General features: G+C 43.6%; 1 protein-coding gene across 1 annotated transcript in view; it reads left to right on the plus strand.

The window, feature by feature from the left end:
- si:dkey-106n21.1 (solute carrier family 23 member 2) overlaps positions 1-18,682 on the plus strand; it is an 81,984-nt gene extending 63,302 nt beyond the window's left edge. The window contains exons 8-13 of the mRNA XM_021576696.3: positions 323-479; positions 8,045-8,298; positions 8,529-8,693; positions 13,411-13,519; positions 17,922-18,017; positions 18,173-18,682. Of these exons, the coding sequence (XP_021432371.1) occupies positions 323-479; positions 8,045-8,298; positions 8,529-8,693; positions 13,411-13,519; positions 17,922-18,017; positions 18,173-18,351 (960 nt within the window). The 3' untranslated portion in view covers positions 18,352-18,682. The remainder of the gene's footprint in view (positions 1-322; positions 480-8,044; positions 8,299-8,528; positions 8,694-13,410; positions 13,520-17,921; positions 18,018-18,172) is intronic.
- The last annotated feature ends 297 nt before the right edge of the window (positions 18,683-18,979 follow it).

Below are 18,979 nucleotides of genomic sequence, written 5' to 3' on the forward strand. Positions count from 1 at the left end.
TCTGTTGTATGATGTTAAATGCTATTTGGGCATTTTCAAAAGCTAAAGATAAACTACTACCACTTGAATACAGAACAGTATAATCTGCCTAAAAATGAACATCTGCTGTTTCAATAAGATCCCCAATGTTATTGATATACAAAATGAACAACACTGGGCCCAAAATAGAATCTTGCGGAACACCTGAGTACACCTCTATGGACTCAGATTTACAACCATCCGCCATTATACATTGTGTACGATTTGATAGGTAATTTATAAACCAATCTAGAGCATGACCAGTAAACTAAACAATACATTTCTCCTTTCTGTTCATCCACAGGCTTTGTTTGGGATGTGTGGTGCCTGGTTGGTCTGCTTTTTGCTAACCATCTTTGAAGCCCTTCCCTCTCAGCCGGACCAGTATGGCTACACAGCCAGGACTGACGTGAACCTGGATGCCATCACCAGCGCACCATGGTTCCACGTCCCATATCCAGGTGAGATGGAGCAATATCATTCATTATTTTATTTTTTATTTGTGTTCTTTCTTTATTCAGGGAAAACCCATTGAGACCAGGGTTTCATTCCCAATACTGCCCTAATCCCAGTAACACAAAAAACAATACAATGTAAAACAAAACAGCAGAAAAGCACCATTGAGTAGGCTTGGGTTTTTCTAGGGCGTTATGGACGGGGTGGTGGATAGGTGTAATCCATTGACTGAATATGGCTAGCGAATGGATAAACAAAGACATTGATCATGTGACACCATTCATTCCTATGTGAAGACGCAATAGCGCAAAAGCCAAATTATGTCGGTTAAGATGGAAATATTGTTGCAGGCTAGTTTAGTGCTGCCCCCTCTCATTGAGTAACTCAAGTTGAAGGCTGACCAGAGTACTGTAGGCTGCCATTAGCAACTAAATTATCCTTATAACTTCTTCTGTGTGCGATTTTAAAATAATGATTTCAAGGACAGACATATGTTGTATTAGAATCAGTTATGTACCATGATTGCGGTAGCAGAGAAAATAGTCTTTGGCTTAGGTGACTGGAGTCTCTGACAATTTTATGGGCTTTCGTTTGACACAGCCTATTATATAGGTCCTGGATCGCAGGCAGCTTGGCTCCAGTGATGTACTGGGCCTTATGCATTACCCTCTGTAGCGCCTTATGGTCAGATGCCGAGCAGTTGCCATACAAGGCTGTGATGTAACCGGTCAGAATGCAGAATACTTTGTGGCAAATTTTTGAGGATCTGGGGACCCATGCCAAATCTTTTCAGTCTCCTGAGGGGGAAAAGGTTTTGTCGTGCCCTCTTCACAACTGTCTTGGTGTGTTTGGACCATGATAGATCGTAGGTGATGTGGACACCAAGGAGCTTGAAACTGGATTTTTCTCCGGTTTTCGCCTGCCAAATCAGTTCTGTTATACTCACAGACACTATTTTAACAGTTTTGGAAACGTCAGAGTGTTTTCTATCCACATCTACCAGTTATCTGCATATCATATCTTCTGGGCCAGAGTAGCAGGCCGTTTAATTTGGGCATGCTTTTCATCCAAAATTCCGAATGCTGCCCGCTACCCTAGAGAAGTTAAGTCTGTGAGGGGAGAAGCTATTGCTGAAAATGTAGGTACAAATCTACTGTAGTACCCTGCTAACCCCAGGAATGACTTCACCTGCCTCTTGGTTCGGCGGTCCAGCCATCCCCTAATGGCAGCGATTTTTTTTTAGATTTCACATTTCCCCTCCCGATCTGATAGCCCAGGTACTCCACCTCGGCGTAGCCCAGGTTGCACTTGTGGGGGTTCGCGGTCAGACCTGCATCCCTTAGCGCATCCACCACTGCCTGTAACCTGCAAAGATGTGACTCCCAACTGTCACTGTGCACAATTATGTCATCCAGATAAGCAGCAGCATACTCACTGTGTGACCTTAGGACGCGGTCCATGAGTCACTGAAAGGTCACTGGTGCCCTGTGGAGCCCGAAAGGCAGAACCCGGTAGTGGTATAGCCCCCCCGGGGTGAAGAAATCTTCCGGGAGGCCGCTGCCAGTGGCTGCCAGTGGCCAGTGGCACCTGCCAGTACCCCTTTCGTCAGGTCCAAGGTGCTGACGTATCTCGCCATCCCCAAGCGGTCGATCAGTTCGTCCACCCGGGGCATGGGTTAGGCATTGAAATAACTGACCTTGTTCAGGCCCCGGAAGTCATTACAGAAGCAGACGGTTCCGTCCAAAACCAGCACTATGAGCCTAGACCACTCACGGTGTGACTCCTCCAGTACCCCCATTTCTAGCATTGTCGCCACTTCCTGCTGGACCGCCACCCTGGTATCTGGTATGGCCGTTTACGTACTTTTTCTCCTGGATGGGTGTGGATATGATGTTTCACGAGATCCTTGCGCCCCGGCACCTCGGAGAACACGGCCGTATTACCCTGGACCAACTCTCTGAACTCTTGTCGTTGGGTCGGGCTAAGGTCTTCCCCCATTGCAACTTCGACTGAGGGCGGGCCCTGCGGGCCCTGCGTCTCCTCTCTCTGCTCGGGCCCCTCTCAGCAGGTCCTGGGTGTTCTGATGAATTTCCACAGTGGTCAGCAATTCCTCCAGGCTCTGGGGGTTCTGCATGCTCACCGTCTTTTTCATCTCGTATGGCAGGGCCCGAAGGTATTTATCCAGGAGGATCTTGTCGAGCATCGGGAGGGACGGTACTTCTGTCAGTAGGCAGCCCTTGGTCAGGCGCACCAGGTCGCTCATCTGAGTATGGGCGGAAAGGGTGGGGTCAAAGGCCCAGTCGTGGACCAGTTGTACACGGCGTGCGAGATTGAACCCATAACGGCTCAGTATCTCACATTTGAGTCCCTCATAATTCGTGTCCTGGTCAGTATTCAAATCAAAGTAGGCCTTCTCGGCCTTCCCAGAGAGCTAGGGTGTCAACAGACTGATCCACTTGGGCTGGGGCCATCCTTCCCTCTGGGCCGTCCTCTCGAAGGTGCACAAATATGACTCCACATCATCTTCCTCCCTTAACGGAACCAGGAACTGATTTGGGCCAGACTCCTGAGCCCTCACAACCTTCATCTGTGCTACAGTGCCTTGCGAAAGTATTCGGCCCCCTTGAACTTTGCGACCTTTTGCCACATTTCAGGCTTCAAACATAAAGATACAAAACTGTATTTTTTTGTGAAGAATCAACAACAAGTGGGACACAATCATGAAGTGGAACGACATTTATTGGATATTTCAAACTTTTTTAACAAATCAAAAACTGAAAAATTGGGCGTGCAAAATTATTCAGCCCCCTTAAGTTAATACTTTGCAGCGCCACCATTTGCTGCGATTACAGCTGTAAGTTGCTTGGGGTATGTCTCTATCAGTTTTGCACATCGAGAGACTGACATTTTTTCCCATTCCTCCTTGCAAAACAGCTCGAGCTCAGTGAGGTTGGATGGAGAGCATTTGTGAACAGCAGTTTTCAGTTCTTTCCACAGATTCTCGATTGGATTCAGGTCTGGACTTTGACTTGGCCATTCTAACACCTGGATATGTTTATTTTTGAACCATTCCATTGTAGATTTTGCTTTATGTTTTGGATCATTGTCTTGTTGGAAGACAAATCTCCGTCCCAGTCTCAGGTCTTTTGCAGACTCCATCAGGTTTTCTTCCAGAATGGTCCTGTATTTGGCTCCATCCATCTTCCCATCAATTTTAACCATCTTCCCTGTCCCTGCTGAAGAAAAGCAGGCCCAAACCATGATGCTGCCACCACCATGTTTGACAGTGGGGATGGTGTGTTCAGCTGTGTTGCTTTTACGCCAAACATAACGTTTTGCATTGTTGCCAAAAAGTTCAATTTTGGTTTCATCTGACCAGACCACCTTCTTCCACATGCTTGGTGTGTCTCCCAGGTGGCTTGTGGCAAACTTTAAACAACACTTTTTATGGATATCTTTAAGAAATGGCTTTCTTCTTGCCACTCTTCCATAAGGCCAGATTTGTGCAATACAGTGCCTTGCGAAAGTATTCGGCCCCCTTGAACTTTGTGACCTTTTGCCACATTTCAGGCTTCAAACATAAAGATATAAAACTGTATTTTTTGTGAAGAATCAACAACAAGTGGGACACAATCATGAAGTGGAACGACATTTATTGGAAATTTCTAACTTTTTTAACAAATCAAAAACTGAAAAATTGGGCGTGCAAAATTATTCAGCCCCCTTAAGTTAATACTTTGTAGCGCCACCTTTTGCTGCGATTACAGCTGTAAGTCGCTTGGGGTATGTCTATCAGTTTTGCACATAGAGAGACTGACATTTTTTCCCATTTCTCCTTGCAAAACAGCTCGAGCTCAGTGAGGTTGGATGGAGAGCATTTGTGAACAGCAGTTTTCAGTTCTTTCCACAGATTCTCGATTGGATTCAGGTCTGGACTTTGACTTGGCCATTCTAACACCTGGATATGTTTATTTTTGAACCATTCCATTGTAGATTTTGCTTTATGTTTTGGATCATTGTCTTGTTGGAAGACAAATCTCCGTCCCAGTCTCAGGTCTTTTGCAGACTCCATCAGGTTTTCTTCCAGAATGGTCCTGTATTTGGCTCCATCCATCTTCCCATCAATTTTAACCATCTTCCCTGTCCCTGCTGAAGAAAAGCAGGCCCAAACCATGATGCTGCCACCACCATGTTTGACAGTGGGGATGGTGTGTTCAGCTGTGTTGCTTTTACGCCAAACATAACGTTTTGCATTGTTGCCAAAAAGTTCAATTTTGGTTTCATCTGACCAGAGCACCTTCTTCCACATGTTTGGTGTGTCTCCCAGGTGGCTTGTGGCAAACTTTAAACAACACTTTTTATGGATATCTTTAAGAAATGGCTTTCTTCTTGCCACTCTTCCATAAAGGCCAGATTTGTGCAATATACGACTGATTGTTGTCCTATGGACAGAGTCTCCCACCTCAGCTGTAGATCTCTGCAGTTCATCCAGAGTGATCATGGGCCTCTTGGCTGCATCTCTGATCAGTCTTCTCCTTGTATGAGCTGAAAGTTTAGAGGGACGGCCAGGTCTTGGTAGATTTGCAGTGGTCTGATACTCCTTCCATTTCAATATTATCGCTTGCACAGTGCTCCTTGGGATGTTTAAAGCTTGGGAAATCTTTTTGTATCCAAATCCGGCTTTAAACTTCTTCACAACAGTATCTCGGACCTGCCTGGTGTGTTCCTTGTTCTTCATGATGCTCTCTGCGCTTTTAACGGACCTCTGAGACCATCACAGTGCAGGTGCATTTATACGGAGACTTGATTACACACAGGTGGATTGTATTTATCATCATTAGTCATTTAGGTCAACATTGGATCATTCAGAGATCCTCACTGAACTTCTGGAGAGAGTTTGCTGCACTGAAAGTAAAGGGGCTGAATAATTTTGCACGCCCAATTTTTCAGTTTTTGATTTGTTAAAAAAGTTTGAAATATCCAATAAATGTCGTTCCACTTCATGATTGTGTCCCACTTGTTGTTGATTCTTCACAAAAAAATACAGTTTTATATCTTTATGTTTGAAGCCTGAAATGTGGCAAACGGTCGCAAAGTTCAAGGGGGCCGAATACTTTCGCAAGGCACTGTATACAACTGATTTTTGTCCTATGGACAGTCTCCCACCTCAGCTGTAGATCTCTGCAGTTCATCCAGAGTGATCATGGGCCTCTTGGCTGCATCTCTGATCAGTCTTCTCCTTGTATGAGCTGAAAGTTTAGAGGGACGGCCAGGTCTTGGTAGATTTGCAGTGGTCTGATACTCCTTCCATTTCAATATTATTGCTTGCACAGTGCTCCTTGGGATGTTTAAAGCTTGGGAAATCTTTTTGTATCCAAATCCGGCTTTAAACTTCTTCACAACAGTATCTCGGACCTGCCTGGTGTGTTCCTTGTTCTTCATGATGCTCTCTGCGCTTTTAACGGACCTCTGAGACTATCACAGTGCAGGTGCATTTATACGGAGACTTGATTACACACAGGTGGATTGTATTTATCATCATTAGTCATTTAGGTCAACATTGGATCATTCAGAGATCCTCACTGAACTTCTGGAGTGAGTTTGCTGCACTGAAAGTAAAGGGGCTGAATAATTTTGCACGCCCAATTTTTCAGTTTTTGATTTGTTAAAACATTTCGAAATATCCAATAAATGTCGTTCCACTTCATGATTGTGTCCCACTTGTTGTTGATTCTTCACAAAAAAATACAGTTTTATATCTTTATGTTTGAAGCCTGAAATGTGGCAAAAGGTCGCAAAGTTCAAGGGGGCCGAATACTTTCGCAAGGCACTGTACCTCCGCAACCAGTCTGCGGTTTTGTTGGTGCTGCTCCTCCAGTGCTTGCTCCTGGAGAGCCTGTTGCTTCTGCTGGCTGAGGATGAACTGAGCCACCAGCTCCTCCATGGTAATCTCCGTACACTCAACCCCACGGCACCCAAAGCTACTGAGCTGCCCGCATTCTCCACCAAATCTGGTAAACCGTGGGGAGTTTGGTTGAGCTTGCAGAGATTGACACAGAGACAGCGAGGTTTTAGTCTGCAAAAACAACTTTACTAAGACAGAAAATAAACATAACAAAGAAAATCACTTTTCCACAGCTGGTTGGCACTTTCTTCTAATTACCTCCACTTAGAGTTGTCTGTATCGTGGTTCCCAGGTCCCGTATTCCCAGCAGAGAGAGTCAACGTCGCCTCACGTACCTCCCCTCTATTACCATCCCCTCCTTTTGTGTGTGTATATATATCCCAAACCTTCAAGGCCTAATTTTAATCGCAATATAAAATTAAGTATTTTACTGTGACTGTTTTAAATTAAATTGGTCAAAAAGAAGCAAAAATACCTTCTTAGCAAGAGCAATTTCTCAAGCAAGAATTTCTGTTGGCAGAGAAGTTTGGAACACTTTCTTATTGTTCTATTAAGCATTTTATTGCCTGGTAATGTATCCAGGCAGGCCAAAACTCTATCCCACCAAAACAGGCAGAAATGTTTTCAAACAGCTCTTACACTAAAAGGGCATTATAATAATTTTCACAATTTCACAGTATTATTCCAACCTCATAGTGTGTAAAACATGAGAAATCATGTTTTTGACTGCACTGGGCCTTTAACCCTTCTTTAACCATTTGGGATGAATGCCTAATCTTAAAGTTTTAACCCTATCCTAAACCTTAAAACTTTTAAATTTCACGATTGAAGCAACTTCAAAATTTGACGTTTGGAGAAACAGAACGATACTGAGCAGAGGGAGCAACTCAAAAGTGTCAAAAACACTTTGAAATGTGACTTCTGGATAGGAAAAATTCTGCGGTGACACTGTGAGAGATTGTTGCATAAAATAGGGTAGGTAATCGAGGCTTGTCTGTCAGTTCCCCTACTGTAGTTAGCCTCTTTCATCTAGGTATGTGTCCCAAATGTTACCCTTTACCTTACATACTGCAATAATTTTGACAAGGGCCCTTAGTGGTCAAAAGTAGGGCACCATGTAGGGAATAGGGTGCCATTTTGGACGCAAACCTAGAACCTGCCAAACAAGATAACCTAGCTCATTAAACTAGCATTCCTGCAACTGCAAGTGATACAAATGCTATGAAAGTATTGGATGGAACAAAAATAAACTATTTGTCGTCTACCACAACCTTTTTGAATAGAACATGACTTCCAACTAATTATTGGTTTTCATCATTTGGCAGTTGTTTACACAGTTTAATTAGCATGCAGTATATGTTTATGTGTCCCAGCCTCAAAGAATTTGTGAGCAAACCACACAAAGAGCAAGGAATTCATAGTTTATCTCTCTCAGTTCACCTCTTCTGTACTGTAGCATTTGCACCTGTCAAAGAATACTTTACAATGTTGAAAGTCTCAACAAAAAAAAACTGTAGACAACTGTAATATTTCTGTCAGTGTCACCAAATAATTTTCCTTAAAAGGTAATGTACAGTATGTGCTTGAAAACATACATATTTTGTGTGTGTATGTGTGTGCAGATGAATGTGTGTGTGATAATCTGTCTACTCTCTGTCCCTTTAGGCCAATGGGGCATGCCCACAGTGAGTGTGTCCTCGGTGTTGGGCATGATGGCTGGCGTCCTTGCCTCCACCATGGAGTCCATTGGGGACTACTATGCCTGTGCCCGTCTGTCCGGTGCCCCTCCTCCGCCCACCCACGCAATCAACCGGGGTATCGCTGTGGAGGGCATTGGCTGCATCCTGGCAGCGCTGTGGGGCAGTGGGAATGGCACCACATCCTATAGCCAGAACATTGCAGCACTGGGCATCACTAAAGTATGTCCTCCATAGACTATTTTGTGCCACGTTCAGTATAGGAATGTGATGATGACTTGATAAAACATGCAGGACTATCTAAGCTTTTTTATTTGGGCCCTGATGTCTCAGGGCCCAAATAAGTCTGCCAGCCTGTCAGCCTGCCACAGATATCATGACTGATAGCCCCCATACCTTAATGATTAATGACTTGTAATGCTGTGCCCTCTTCGTTGTGTCCATCATGCCAGGTTGGCAGCAGACTGGTCCTTCAGACCGCTGGTCTCCTGATGATTATCCTAGGACTCGTTGGGAAGTTCGGGGCCGTTTTCATCACCATCCCAGACCCGGTCATCGGAGGCATGTTCCTCGTCATGTTTGGAATGATTGCAGCTGTGGGAATCTCCAACCTTCAGGTAAAAAACATGTAATAGAAAAAATGGGTCGACTGAAGTTCTGTTTAGATCAATACATCTGTTTATTGATAAAGTATCATCAAGGATAAAATACACCTGCATAGATATATGTTTATGCTTAAAATATCATTATGAATCATACATCTCTACAAGACTTCTGTCCTTTGTCAGGCAGTGGCGTCGTGTAATTCTAAAAATGTTTTTGCCGTAACTTATGTGTTCATAATTATATGTTGTCTGTGGAGGGGGGTGACTTCCTTCTTTTCATTTATGAGTTCTTTCCCTTTTTCCATGGTGATGAATGACAAAGGGATTTTACATGCGTGTTACCTCATTTTTATTCCCCAGTGAAACAGGAAGCCATGGAAGGCCACAATAGAGTCCCTTAAGCTTCTATAAGCTACAACTTAAAAAAGTTTAATTGTGATGCAGATTTGATTTTGTTTGATTTCATTTATAACAATATTTAGAGGCGCCAATAGTTTTGAAAACAAACTTATTTACATTTTAATTATATTAGTTTTAAATAATATAATTCCACAATTTTTTTTAGCTTACAAATTATAGCTCAGTATTTATATTATTTATTTTATACAGTCTTTTTTGCTCATCTTTATCAAGGGTGCCAATCATTTTGGATCTGACTGTATTATCAAACATCACAGAAGCGTCATGAAGAGGTTATAATAGATTGCATTTATATAGAGCTTTTCTACCAACTCAGGTACTCAAAGTCCTTTGCATAGTAAGGAGGAAACTCACCTCATGGCAACCATGAGTAGAGGTAAGCCTCAACCCTCAGCAGGAGAGGTAAGCAGTGACATATGCCAATTAGGAAGGAGGATTAGGTGGCCATGATGGAATGGGGCCAGGTAAGGAATTTTGCCAGGACTCTTATGTTAAGTGCCATGGGATCTTAGTGACCACAGAGAGTCAGGACACCCGTGTAATATCCCAACTGAAAGATGGCACCCTACACAGGGCAATGTCCCTTTCACTGCCCTGGGATCTCCTTAAATCAGAGGGAAGAGTGCCACCTACTTGCCCTCCAATACCACTTCCAGCAGCATCTGGTTTCCCATCCAGGACCAACCCTGCTTAGCTTCAGAGGCAAGCCAGCAGCGGTATGCAGGGTGGTATGCCGCTGGCAAGCGAGTTTAGGGAGGGCAGCCTCTCACACTGAAACATTTTCTAACCATTATTCTAATCAGCTCATCCACGAAGCACTGATAAAGCATTAGCACCTGAACAGGGGTCTGGGGCTGCTGTGCGCTTGCTGTCAAGCTGCATGGCTGCTATAAGGCAAACTAGAGCAGTGGTTCCTCAAAGAATTCTGTACTGTCTGTGACCCAAAGCTTATGGACTTGTATTGAGTCTTTCCAAGAAAACATAAATTATATTTTTATGATCCAGGATCCAGTTGTAAGCCGTTATGACCTGATGAGTTTGAACCTGGGTCTCCTGTGGACCACAAATCAAATCAAATTGTATTGGTCGTATACACATATTTAGCTAAATGCTTGTGTTCCTATCTCCAACAGTGCAGTAATATCTAACAATACACAACAATACACACAAATCTAAACAGCAAACAAATGGAATTAAGAAATATAGAAATATTAGGACGGCAATGTCAGTCCGGAGTATAAATAGACTATATCTACAAAAGTATGTGGACACCTCTTCAAATTAGTGGATTCGGCTAGTTCAGCCACGTCCATTGCTGACAGGTGTATAAAACCGAGAACACAGCCATGCAATCTCCAAAGACAAACATTGGCAGTAGAATGGCCTTTCTGAAGATCTCAGTGACTTTCAACGTGGTACTGTCATAAGATGACACCTTTCCAACAAGTCAACTGTAAGTGCTGTTATTGTGAAGTGGAAAGTCTAGGAGCAACAACTGCTCAGTCGCGAAGTGGTAGGCCACACAAGCTCACAGAATGGGACCACCGAGTGCTGAAGCACGTTGCACATATAAATCATCTGTCCTTGGTTGCAACATTCACTACTGAGTTCCAAACTGCCTGTGGAAGCAACGTCAGCAAATAACTGTTTGTCGGGAGCTTCATGAAATGGGTTTCCATGGTGGAGCAGCCGCACACAAGCCTAAGATCACCATGCGCAATGCCAAGCGTCGGCTGGAGTGGTGTAAAGCTAGCCAAGAATTGGACTCTGGAGCAGTGGAAACACATTCTCTGCAGTGATGAATCACGCTTCACCATCTGGCAGCCTGACGGATTAATCTGGGTTTAGAGGATGCCAGTAGAATGCTATCTTACAACTGTGAGTTTGGGGAAGGCCATTTCCTGTTTCAGTATGACACTTCCCCCATACACAAAGTGAGGTTCATACAGAAATGGTTTGTCGAGATTGGTGTGGAAGAACATGACTGGCCTACACAGAGCCCTGAACTTAACCCCATCGAACACCTCTATGATGAATTGGAATGCAGACTGCAAGCCAGGACTAATCGCCCAACATCAGTGCCAGACCTCACTGAGGCTCTAGTGGCTGAATGGAAGCAAGTCCGCGCAGTAATGTTCCAACATCTAGTGGAAGGCCTTCCCAGAAGTGTGGATGCTATTATAGCAGCAAAGTGGGGATTTTGGAATGAGATGTTTGACGATGTTTGACGAGCCGGTGTCAACATACTTTTAGTCATATAGTGTAGTGTCTCTTTGTCCCACCTTTAATGCACCTGTTCTGACCTCGCCTTCTAGATGGTAGCGGGATGAACAGGCCGTTGCTCGGGTGGCTCAGGTCTTAAATGATCTTCTTGGTCTTCCCGTAATACCGGGTGCTTTAGATGTCCCGTTATTCTTTGGGCAGATCGCACTACCCTCTGGAGAACCCTGTGATTGTGGATGGTGCAGTTGCCATACCAGGCGGGGATACAGCCCGACAGGATGCTCTCAGCGGTGCATCTGTAAAAGTTTGTGATGGTCTTAGGGGCCAAGACAAATGTCTTCAGCCTCCTGAGGTTGAAGAGCCGCTGTTGCGCCTTCTTCACCACGAGCTACAGTATATAAAGCCATAAGCAAACAAGAAAATGCTCATCCTGAAGCGGTGCTCCTAGTGGTTGGGGACTTTAATGCAGGCAAACTTAAATCCGTTTTACCTCATTTCTACCAGCATGTCACATGTGGAACCAGAGGATAAAAAACTCTAGACCACATTTACTCCACACACAGAGATGCATACAAAGCTCTCCCTAGACCTCCATTTGGCAGATCTGACCATAAGTACCAGTGACTCGCTCAATACGGAAGTGGTCAGATGAAGTGGATGCTATGCTACAGGACTGTTTTGCTAGCACAGACTGTGATATGTTCCAGGATTCATCCAATGGCATTGAGGAGTATACCACCTTAGTCACCGGCTTCATCAATAAGTGCATTGATGACGTCATCCCCACAGTGACCGTACATACATATCCCAACCAGAAGCTATGGATTACAGGCAACATCCACACTGAGCTAAAGGCTAGAGGAGCGGGACACTAATCCGGACGCTTATAAGAAATCCCTCTATGCCTTCAGATGAACAATCAAATAGGCAAAGCGTAAATACAGGACTAAGATTCAAACAGACCATCATTGTCCCTGTGCTCAATAAAGTGAAGGTGACCTGACTAAACGATTACCGGCCTCACTCACGTCGGTAGCCATGAAGTGTTTTGAAAGGCTGGTCATGTCTCACATCAACAACATCATGCTGGAAACCCTAGACCCACTGACATTTGCATACCGCCCCAACAGATCCACAGATGACACATTTTCAATCACACTCCACACTAGCCTTCCACACCTCAGCAAAAGGAACACCTATGTGAGAATTTTCTTGACTACAGCTCAGCGTTCAACACCATAGTGCCCACAAAGCTCATCACTAAACTAAGGAACATGGGACTAAACACCTCTCTCTGAAACTGGATCCTGGACTTCTTGACGGGCCGCCCCCAGGTGGTAAGGGTAGGCTACAACACATCTGCCACGCTGATCCTCAACACTGTGGCCCCTCAGGAGTGCATGCTTAGTCCCCTCCTGTACTCCCTGTTTACCCACAACTGCATGGCCAAACACGACTCCAACACCATCATTAAGTTTGCTGATGACACAACAGTGGTAGGCCAGATCACCAAAAAAGTATGAGACAGCCTATAGGGAGGAGGTCAGAGACCTGGCAGTGTTGTGCCAGGACAACAACCTCTCCCTCAATGTGAGCAAGACAAAGGAACTGATCGTGGACTACAGGAAAAGGTGGGCTGAACAGGCCCCCATTAACATCAACGGGGCTATAGTGGAGCGGGTCGAGAGTTTCAAGTTCCTTGGTGTCCACATCATCAACAAACTATCATGGTCCAAACACACCAAGACAGTTATGAAGAGGGTAAGACAACACCTTTTCCCCCTTAGGAGATTTGGCATGGGTCCCCAGATCCTCCAAAGTTATACAGCTGTACCGTCGAGAGCATCACTGCCTCCCAAGTCATAGACTGTTCTCTCTGCTACCGCACAGCAAGTGATACCGGAGAAGCTGACCTGTCACTAATTCAGTAGAGTGGTGAAATGATCAGGAAGCCAGGATAAGGCTGATGTAAAATCAGACAACTCTTGGTCAAGTCGTTATTGCTTAAGATAATATGATTTTTCTCAAGAACTTAACTTAAAGTTGAAGTAGATACAAATCTAATGGGTTACTCTGCTCCCCACAGTACGTGGACCTGAACTCCTCCAGGAACTTACTCATCTTGGGCTTCTCAACCTTCAGTGGCCTGGTGCTGCCTACCTGGTTCCACTCAAACCCAGGCATCATTGACACAGGTGATTATGTCACATCAAATCAAATCAACCTTTATTTGTCACATGTGCCGACTACAACAAGTGTAGACCTTACCGTGAAATGCTTACTTACAAGCCCTTAATCTACAGTGCAGTTCAAGAAGAGTTAAGAAAATATTTACCAATCAATTAAAGTAAAAAATAAAAACAAGTAACACAATAACATAACAATAATGAGGCTATATACAGGGGGTACCGGTACAGAGTCAGTGTGCGGGGGTACAGGTTAGTTGAGGTAAATTGTACATGTAGGTAGGGGTGAAGTGACTATGCATAGATATTAAACAGAGAGTAGCAGCAGTGTACAAAAGAAATGGGGGGGGGGGGGGTGTCAATGTAATAGTCCGGTGGCCATTTGATGAATTGTTCAGCAGTATTATGGCTTGGCGGTAGTAGCTGTTTTAAGGAGCGTTTTGGTCCTAGACCTGGCGCTCCGGTACCGCTTTGCTGTGCGGTAGCAGTTTAAACAGTCTATGACTTGGGCGACTGGAGTCTCTGACAATTTTATGGGCTTTGCTCTGACACTGCCTGTTATATAGGTCCTGGATTGCAGGAAGCTTGACCCCAGTGATGTACTGGGCTCTATGCACTACCCTCTGTAGCACCTTATGATCAGATGCCAGTGTTTAACGCTGAGCTGTAGTCAATGAACAGCATTCTCACATAGGTCTTCCTTTTGTCCTGTTGGGAATGGGCAGTGTGGACTGCAATTGAGATTGCGTCATCTGTGGATCTGTTGGGGTGGTATGCGAATTGGAGTGGGTCTAGGGTATCCAGGATGATGCTGTTGATGTGAGCTATGACCAGCCTTCCAAAGCACTTTATGGCTACGGGGCGGTTTATCATTTAGGCAGGTGGCCTTTGCTTCCTTGGGCACAGGGACTATGGTCAGACTCAGTCAAACTCAGTCAGTTGAAGAAAAAAAATCCATCTGGCCCCGCGGCTTCGTGAATGTTGACCTGTTCAAAGGTCTTGCTCTCATCGGCTACCGAGAGCGTTATCAAACAGTCATCCAGAACAGCTGGTGCTTTTGTACATGCTTCAGTGTTGCTTGCCTCAAAGCGAGCATAAAAGGCATTTAGCTCATCTGGTAGGCTCCTGTTACTGGGCAGCTCGTGTCTGGGTTTCCCTTTGTAGTCCGTAATATTTTTCAAGCCCTGCCACAACCGACAAGCGTCAGAGCCGGTGTAGTAGGATTCAATCTTAATCCTGTATTGACACTTTGCTTGTTTGATGGTTTGTCTGAGGGCATAGAGGGATTTCCTATAGGCATCTGGATTATTGTCCCGCTCCTTGAAAGCAGCAGCTCTTGCCTTTAGCTTGATGCGGATGTTGCCTGTAATCCATGGCTTCTGTTTGAGATATGTACATACGGTCACTGTGGGGACGACGTCGTTGATGCACTTATTGATGAAGCCGATTACTGAGATGGTATTCTCCTCAATGCCATTGGATGAATCCCAGAACGTATTCCAGACTGTGCTAGCAAAACTGTCCTGTAGCGTAACATTCGCGTCATCTGACCACTACCATATTGAGCAATGGTACTTCCTGCTTTAGTTTTTGCTTGCAAGCAGGAATCGGGAGGACAGAATTATGGTCAGATTTATGGTCAGATAGAGTTGGTTGAGTGCGGTATCTCAGCATTGGCCTGTGGTGGTAAATAGATGGCTACGAATAATATAGATTAGAACTCTCTTAGTAGATAGTGTGGTCTACAGCTTAAGGTACTCTACAATACCTCAAGAATTCTTTAATATTAGACATCGTGCATCAGCTGTTATTGACAGAAAGACAGAAAACCCCCACCTCTCGTCTTACCAGACGTAGCTTCTCTGTTCTGCAGGGGGTGCATTGAAAATCCCTCCAGCTCTATATTATCCGTGTCGTCGTTCATAAGATATTACAGTTCTTAATGTCCCTTTTTTAGGATAATTGGAATTGTAGGTCATCAATTTTATTTTCTAATGATTGCATGTTAGCAAGTAGAATTGATAGCAGTGGGAGTTTACTCGCTTGCCTACGGATTCTCAAAAGGCAGCCCGATCAGTATCCTCTTTTCCTCCGTCTTTTCTTCACGCAAATGACGGGGATCTGGGTCTGTTCCCAGGAAAGCAGTATATCCTTCTCGTCAGATTCGTTAAAGGAAAAAGCTTCTTCCAGTTCGTGGTGAGTAATTCCAGTTCTGATGTCCGGAAGTTATTATTGCTCATAAGAGACGATAGCAGCAACATACAAAAATCACAAAAATAGCACAATTCGTTACGGGCATGTAAAACGTCAGCCATCCTCTTTGGCGTCATCTTATCACTGTAGTATATAGGATTAATATATGGGATAAGCTGACTGTATGCGATGACACACATACGCACCAGTCTTGTCTGGTTTCATCAGGTCAGGACTGCTTACCTCCAAATCCTCTTGGCCAACCTGTGTCACTGCGTGACAAAAATCTGGCAGTTGACTCGGTTTAGGCTCCACCTGGACAGTCGGCTACGACGGCCAGCCGGCTTACTAGTGCTACTTATTGACTTCACCTGTCCTCACCTCCCACCCCCTTCACCATCCTGTTAGGATTCTCACAGCACAGCTGCTGCATTGGTTAAACATGGTGGTTATTATACAGGATCTTGTTACATGCACAAAGTACACCCCTGGGAATTACAGGAGCTAAGCCGTGTATCTGAACTATTGACTGATGCCTCACCACCTTCCCGGATTATTGTTTACTGTACAGGTCCGTTTGATGTGGGTTTTTTTCTCACTCATCTACACTCAATAACCCAAAATGTCAAAGAAAAAACATGGTTTACATTTTTTTTTGTAGCAAATTATTTCAAAGTTAAATAGAGAAGTATTCACACCCATGAGTCAATATATTAGAATCACCTTTGGCAACAATTACAGCTGTGAGTCTTTCTAGATAAGTCTCTAAGAGCTTTGCAAACCAGGATTGTACAATATTTACACATTATTCTTAAAATAATTCTTCAAGCTCTGTCAAGTTGGTTGTTGATCATTGCTAGACAGCAAAGTCTTGCCACAGGTTTTCTAGACAATTTAAGTAAAAACTCTAACTAGGTGCCTCAGGAACATTCAATGTCGTCTTGGTAAACAACTCCAGTGTATATTTGGCCTTGTGTTTTAGGTTATTGTCTGGCTAAAGGTGAATTTGTCTCCCGGTGTCTGTTGGAAAGCAGACATTCAGGTTTTCCTCTAGGATTTTACCTATGCTTAGCTCTATTATTTTTATCCTACAAAACTCTCTAGTCCTTGCCAATGACACGCATACCCATAAGATGATTCAGCCACCACCATGCTTGAGAATATCAAGAGTGGTACTCAGCGATGTGTTGTGTTGGATTTGCCCCAAACACAATTATATGTATTCAGGACATAAAGTTAATTTCTTTGCCACATGTTTTTCAGTTTTACTATAGTGCCTTATTGCAAACAAGATGCATGTTTAGGAATATTTTATTCTGTACAGGCTTCCATCTTTTTACTCTGTCATTTAGGTTAGTATTATGGAGTAACCACAATGTTGTTGATCCATCCTCAGTTTTCTCCTATCACAGCCATAAACTCTGTAACAGTTTTAAATTCCCTGAGTGGTTTCCTTCCTCTCCGACAACTGAGTTAGGAAAGGCACCTGTATCTTTGTAGTGACTGAGTGTGTTGATACACCATCCAACATGTAATTAATAACTTCACCATGCTCAAATGAATATTCCATGTTTTCTCTATTTATTTTTACCCATCTACCAATAGGTGCTCTTTGCGAGGCATTGGAAAACCTCCCTGGTCTTCGTGGTTGAATCTGTATTTGAATTTCACTGCTCAACTGAGGGACCTTACAGATAGTTGTATGTGTGGGGTACAGAGATGAGGTAGTCATTCAAAAATCATGTTAAGACAGTATTATTGCACACAGTCAGTCCATGCCATTTATGTGACTTGTTAAGCAAATCTTTACTCCTGTACTTATTTAGGCTTGCCATAAGAAAGGTGTTGAATACTTATGATTCAACACATTTCGGCTTTCATTTGAATTATTTTGTAAACGTTTCTGAAAACATAATTACACTTTTACGTTATGAGGTATTGTGTGTAGTCCAGTGACACCACATCTCAATTGAATCAATTTGAAATTCAGGCAGTAAATTCAAGGGGTGTGAATACTTTCTGAAGGTACTGTACATGTTGTCCACATTAGACATTCTGCTAGATTGATTTCCAGGTAAGGCACAAATGCCCCCAAAGCAATATCCTGGTTCTCTTGTTCCAAAATCATCTATTGAAACCAGTAAGGCGGAGAACCATGCAATGATAGGTGAAACAAAGCTGGTTTGTACTGTAGTTAACCATATCTTTGTATTCACAGGGGTAAAAGAACTGGACCAAGTTATAGTTGTTCTCTTCACTACGCATATGTTCATCGGTGGGTTCTTTGGATTTGTATTGGACAATACGATTCCAGGTGAGCCAATACAACAACAGTATACATCCATATGATTACATTCCACATGTGCAAGCTTAAAAGATCATCCAGACACTGATTTCACAGTCATGTTATGGACACAATTGGATTTGCATGGATTCATGAGGAAGTTGCAATGATTTTAATTTTTACAGGCACTGAAAAAGAGAGGGGCATTAAAAGTTGGCGTAAGAAAGTGACAGAGGAAGGCAGCACGATGACAGAACGGTCCTGCTACGATATACCTTTTTGTACTAACTGTTTACAGAGGTTCAAGTTCTTCCGGTACCTGCCTTTCCTTCCATCTTACAAGTCTCCAGAACTTAGAACATAAGAATGTCTCCAGACTTAACTGGACCCCAGGAAGACTAGCGGTGGCTAAGGTGCCAACTAATGGAGATCTGAAGAATAAAGAACAAAGAACTTGTGATTAGCACACTGTTAGCACCACTAGTATTCTCCACCACACTTTTAGACTGAGTCTGCCAGCAGCTGTGGCTTTACTGCCAATGGCATCATAACACAGGGTGGTGGGTACAGACTTGGAACTGTCACACACCTGGTTCTTCTCTCTTATTTGTCAAAATCCAATGCAATTACTTTCCATTGCACTGGAAGCGAGGGGGAGAATTCGCAAATGCAAATAAATTACATATTTAAGTCAAGACTTTGGTCCTTTGTCAATTTCATTTTGTTATGTTGGTTGTCATATACCTCAAAGATGAATGTGCCTTATCAGCCAAATCTTTGTGAAAAGAAGGCGTCTGCCAACTAATTGAACTAATTGAACCTTTTTGAACCTGAAACACAAAAAAAAGATACTCTCACAATATCCAAACTCGTTCACTACAAAGTATTAAGTGATGTGTTGGACAAGTATACTTAGTAATATGCTAGTGTGGATATTATATGTACTAGTCACCTTGACATTGCACATTATTTCTGCAATTGATCAACTTCGC

This window comes from Oncorhynchus mykiss, chromosome 2 (assembly GCF_057628025.1).
Source record: "Oncorhynchus mykiss isolate SJ-2025 chromosome 2, ASM5762802v1, whole genome shotgun sequence".
Lineage (NCBI taxonomy): Eukaryota > Metazoa > Chordata > Actinopteri > Salmoniformes > Salmonidae > Oncorhynchus > Oncorhynchus mykiss.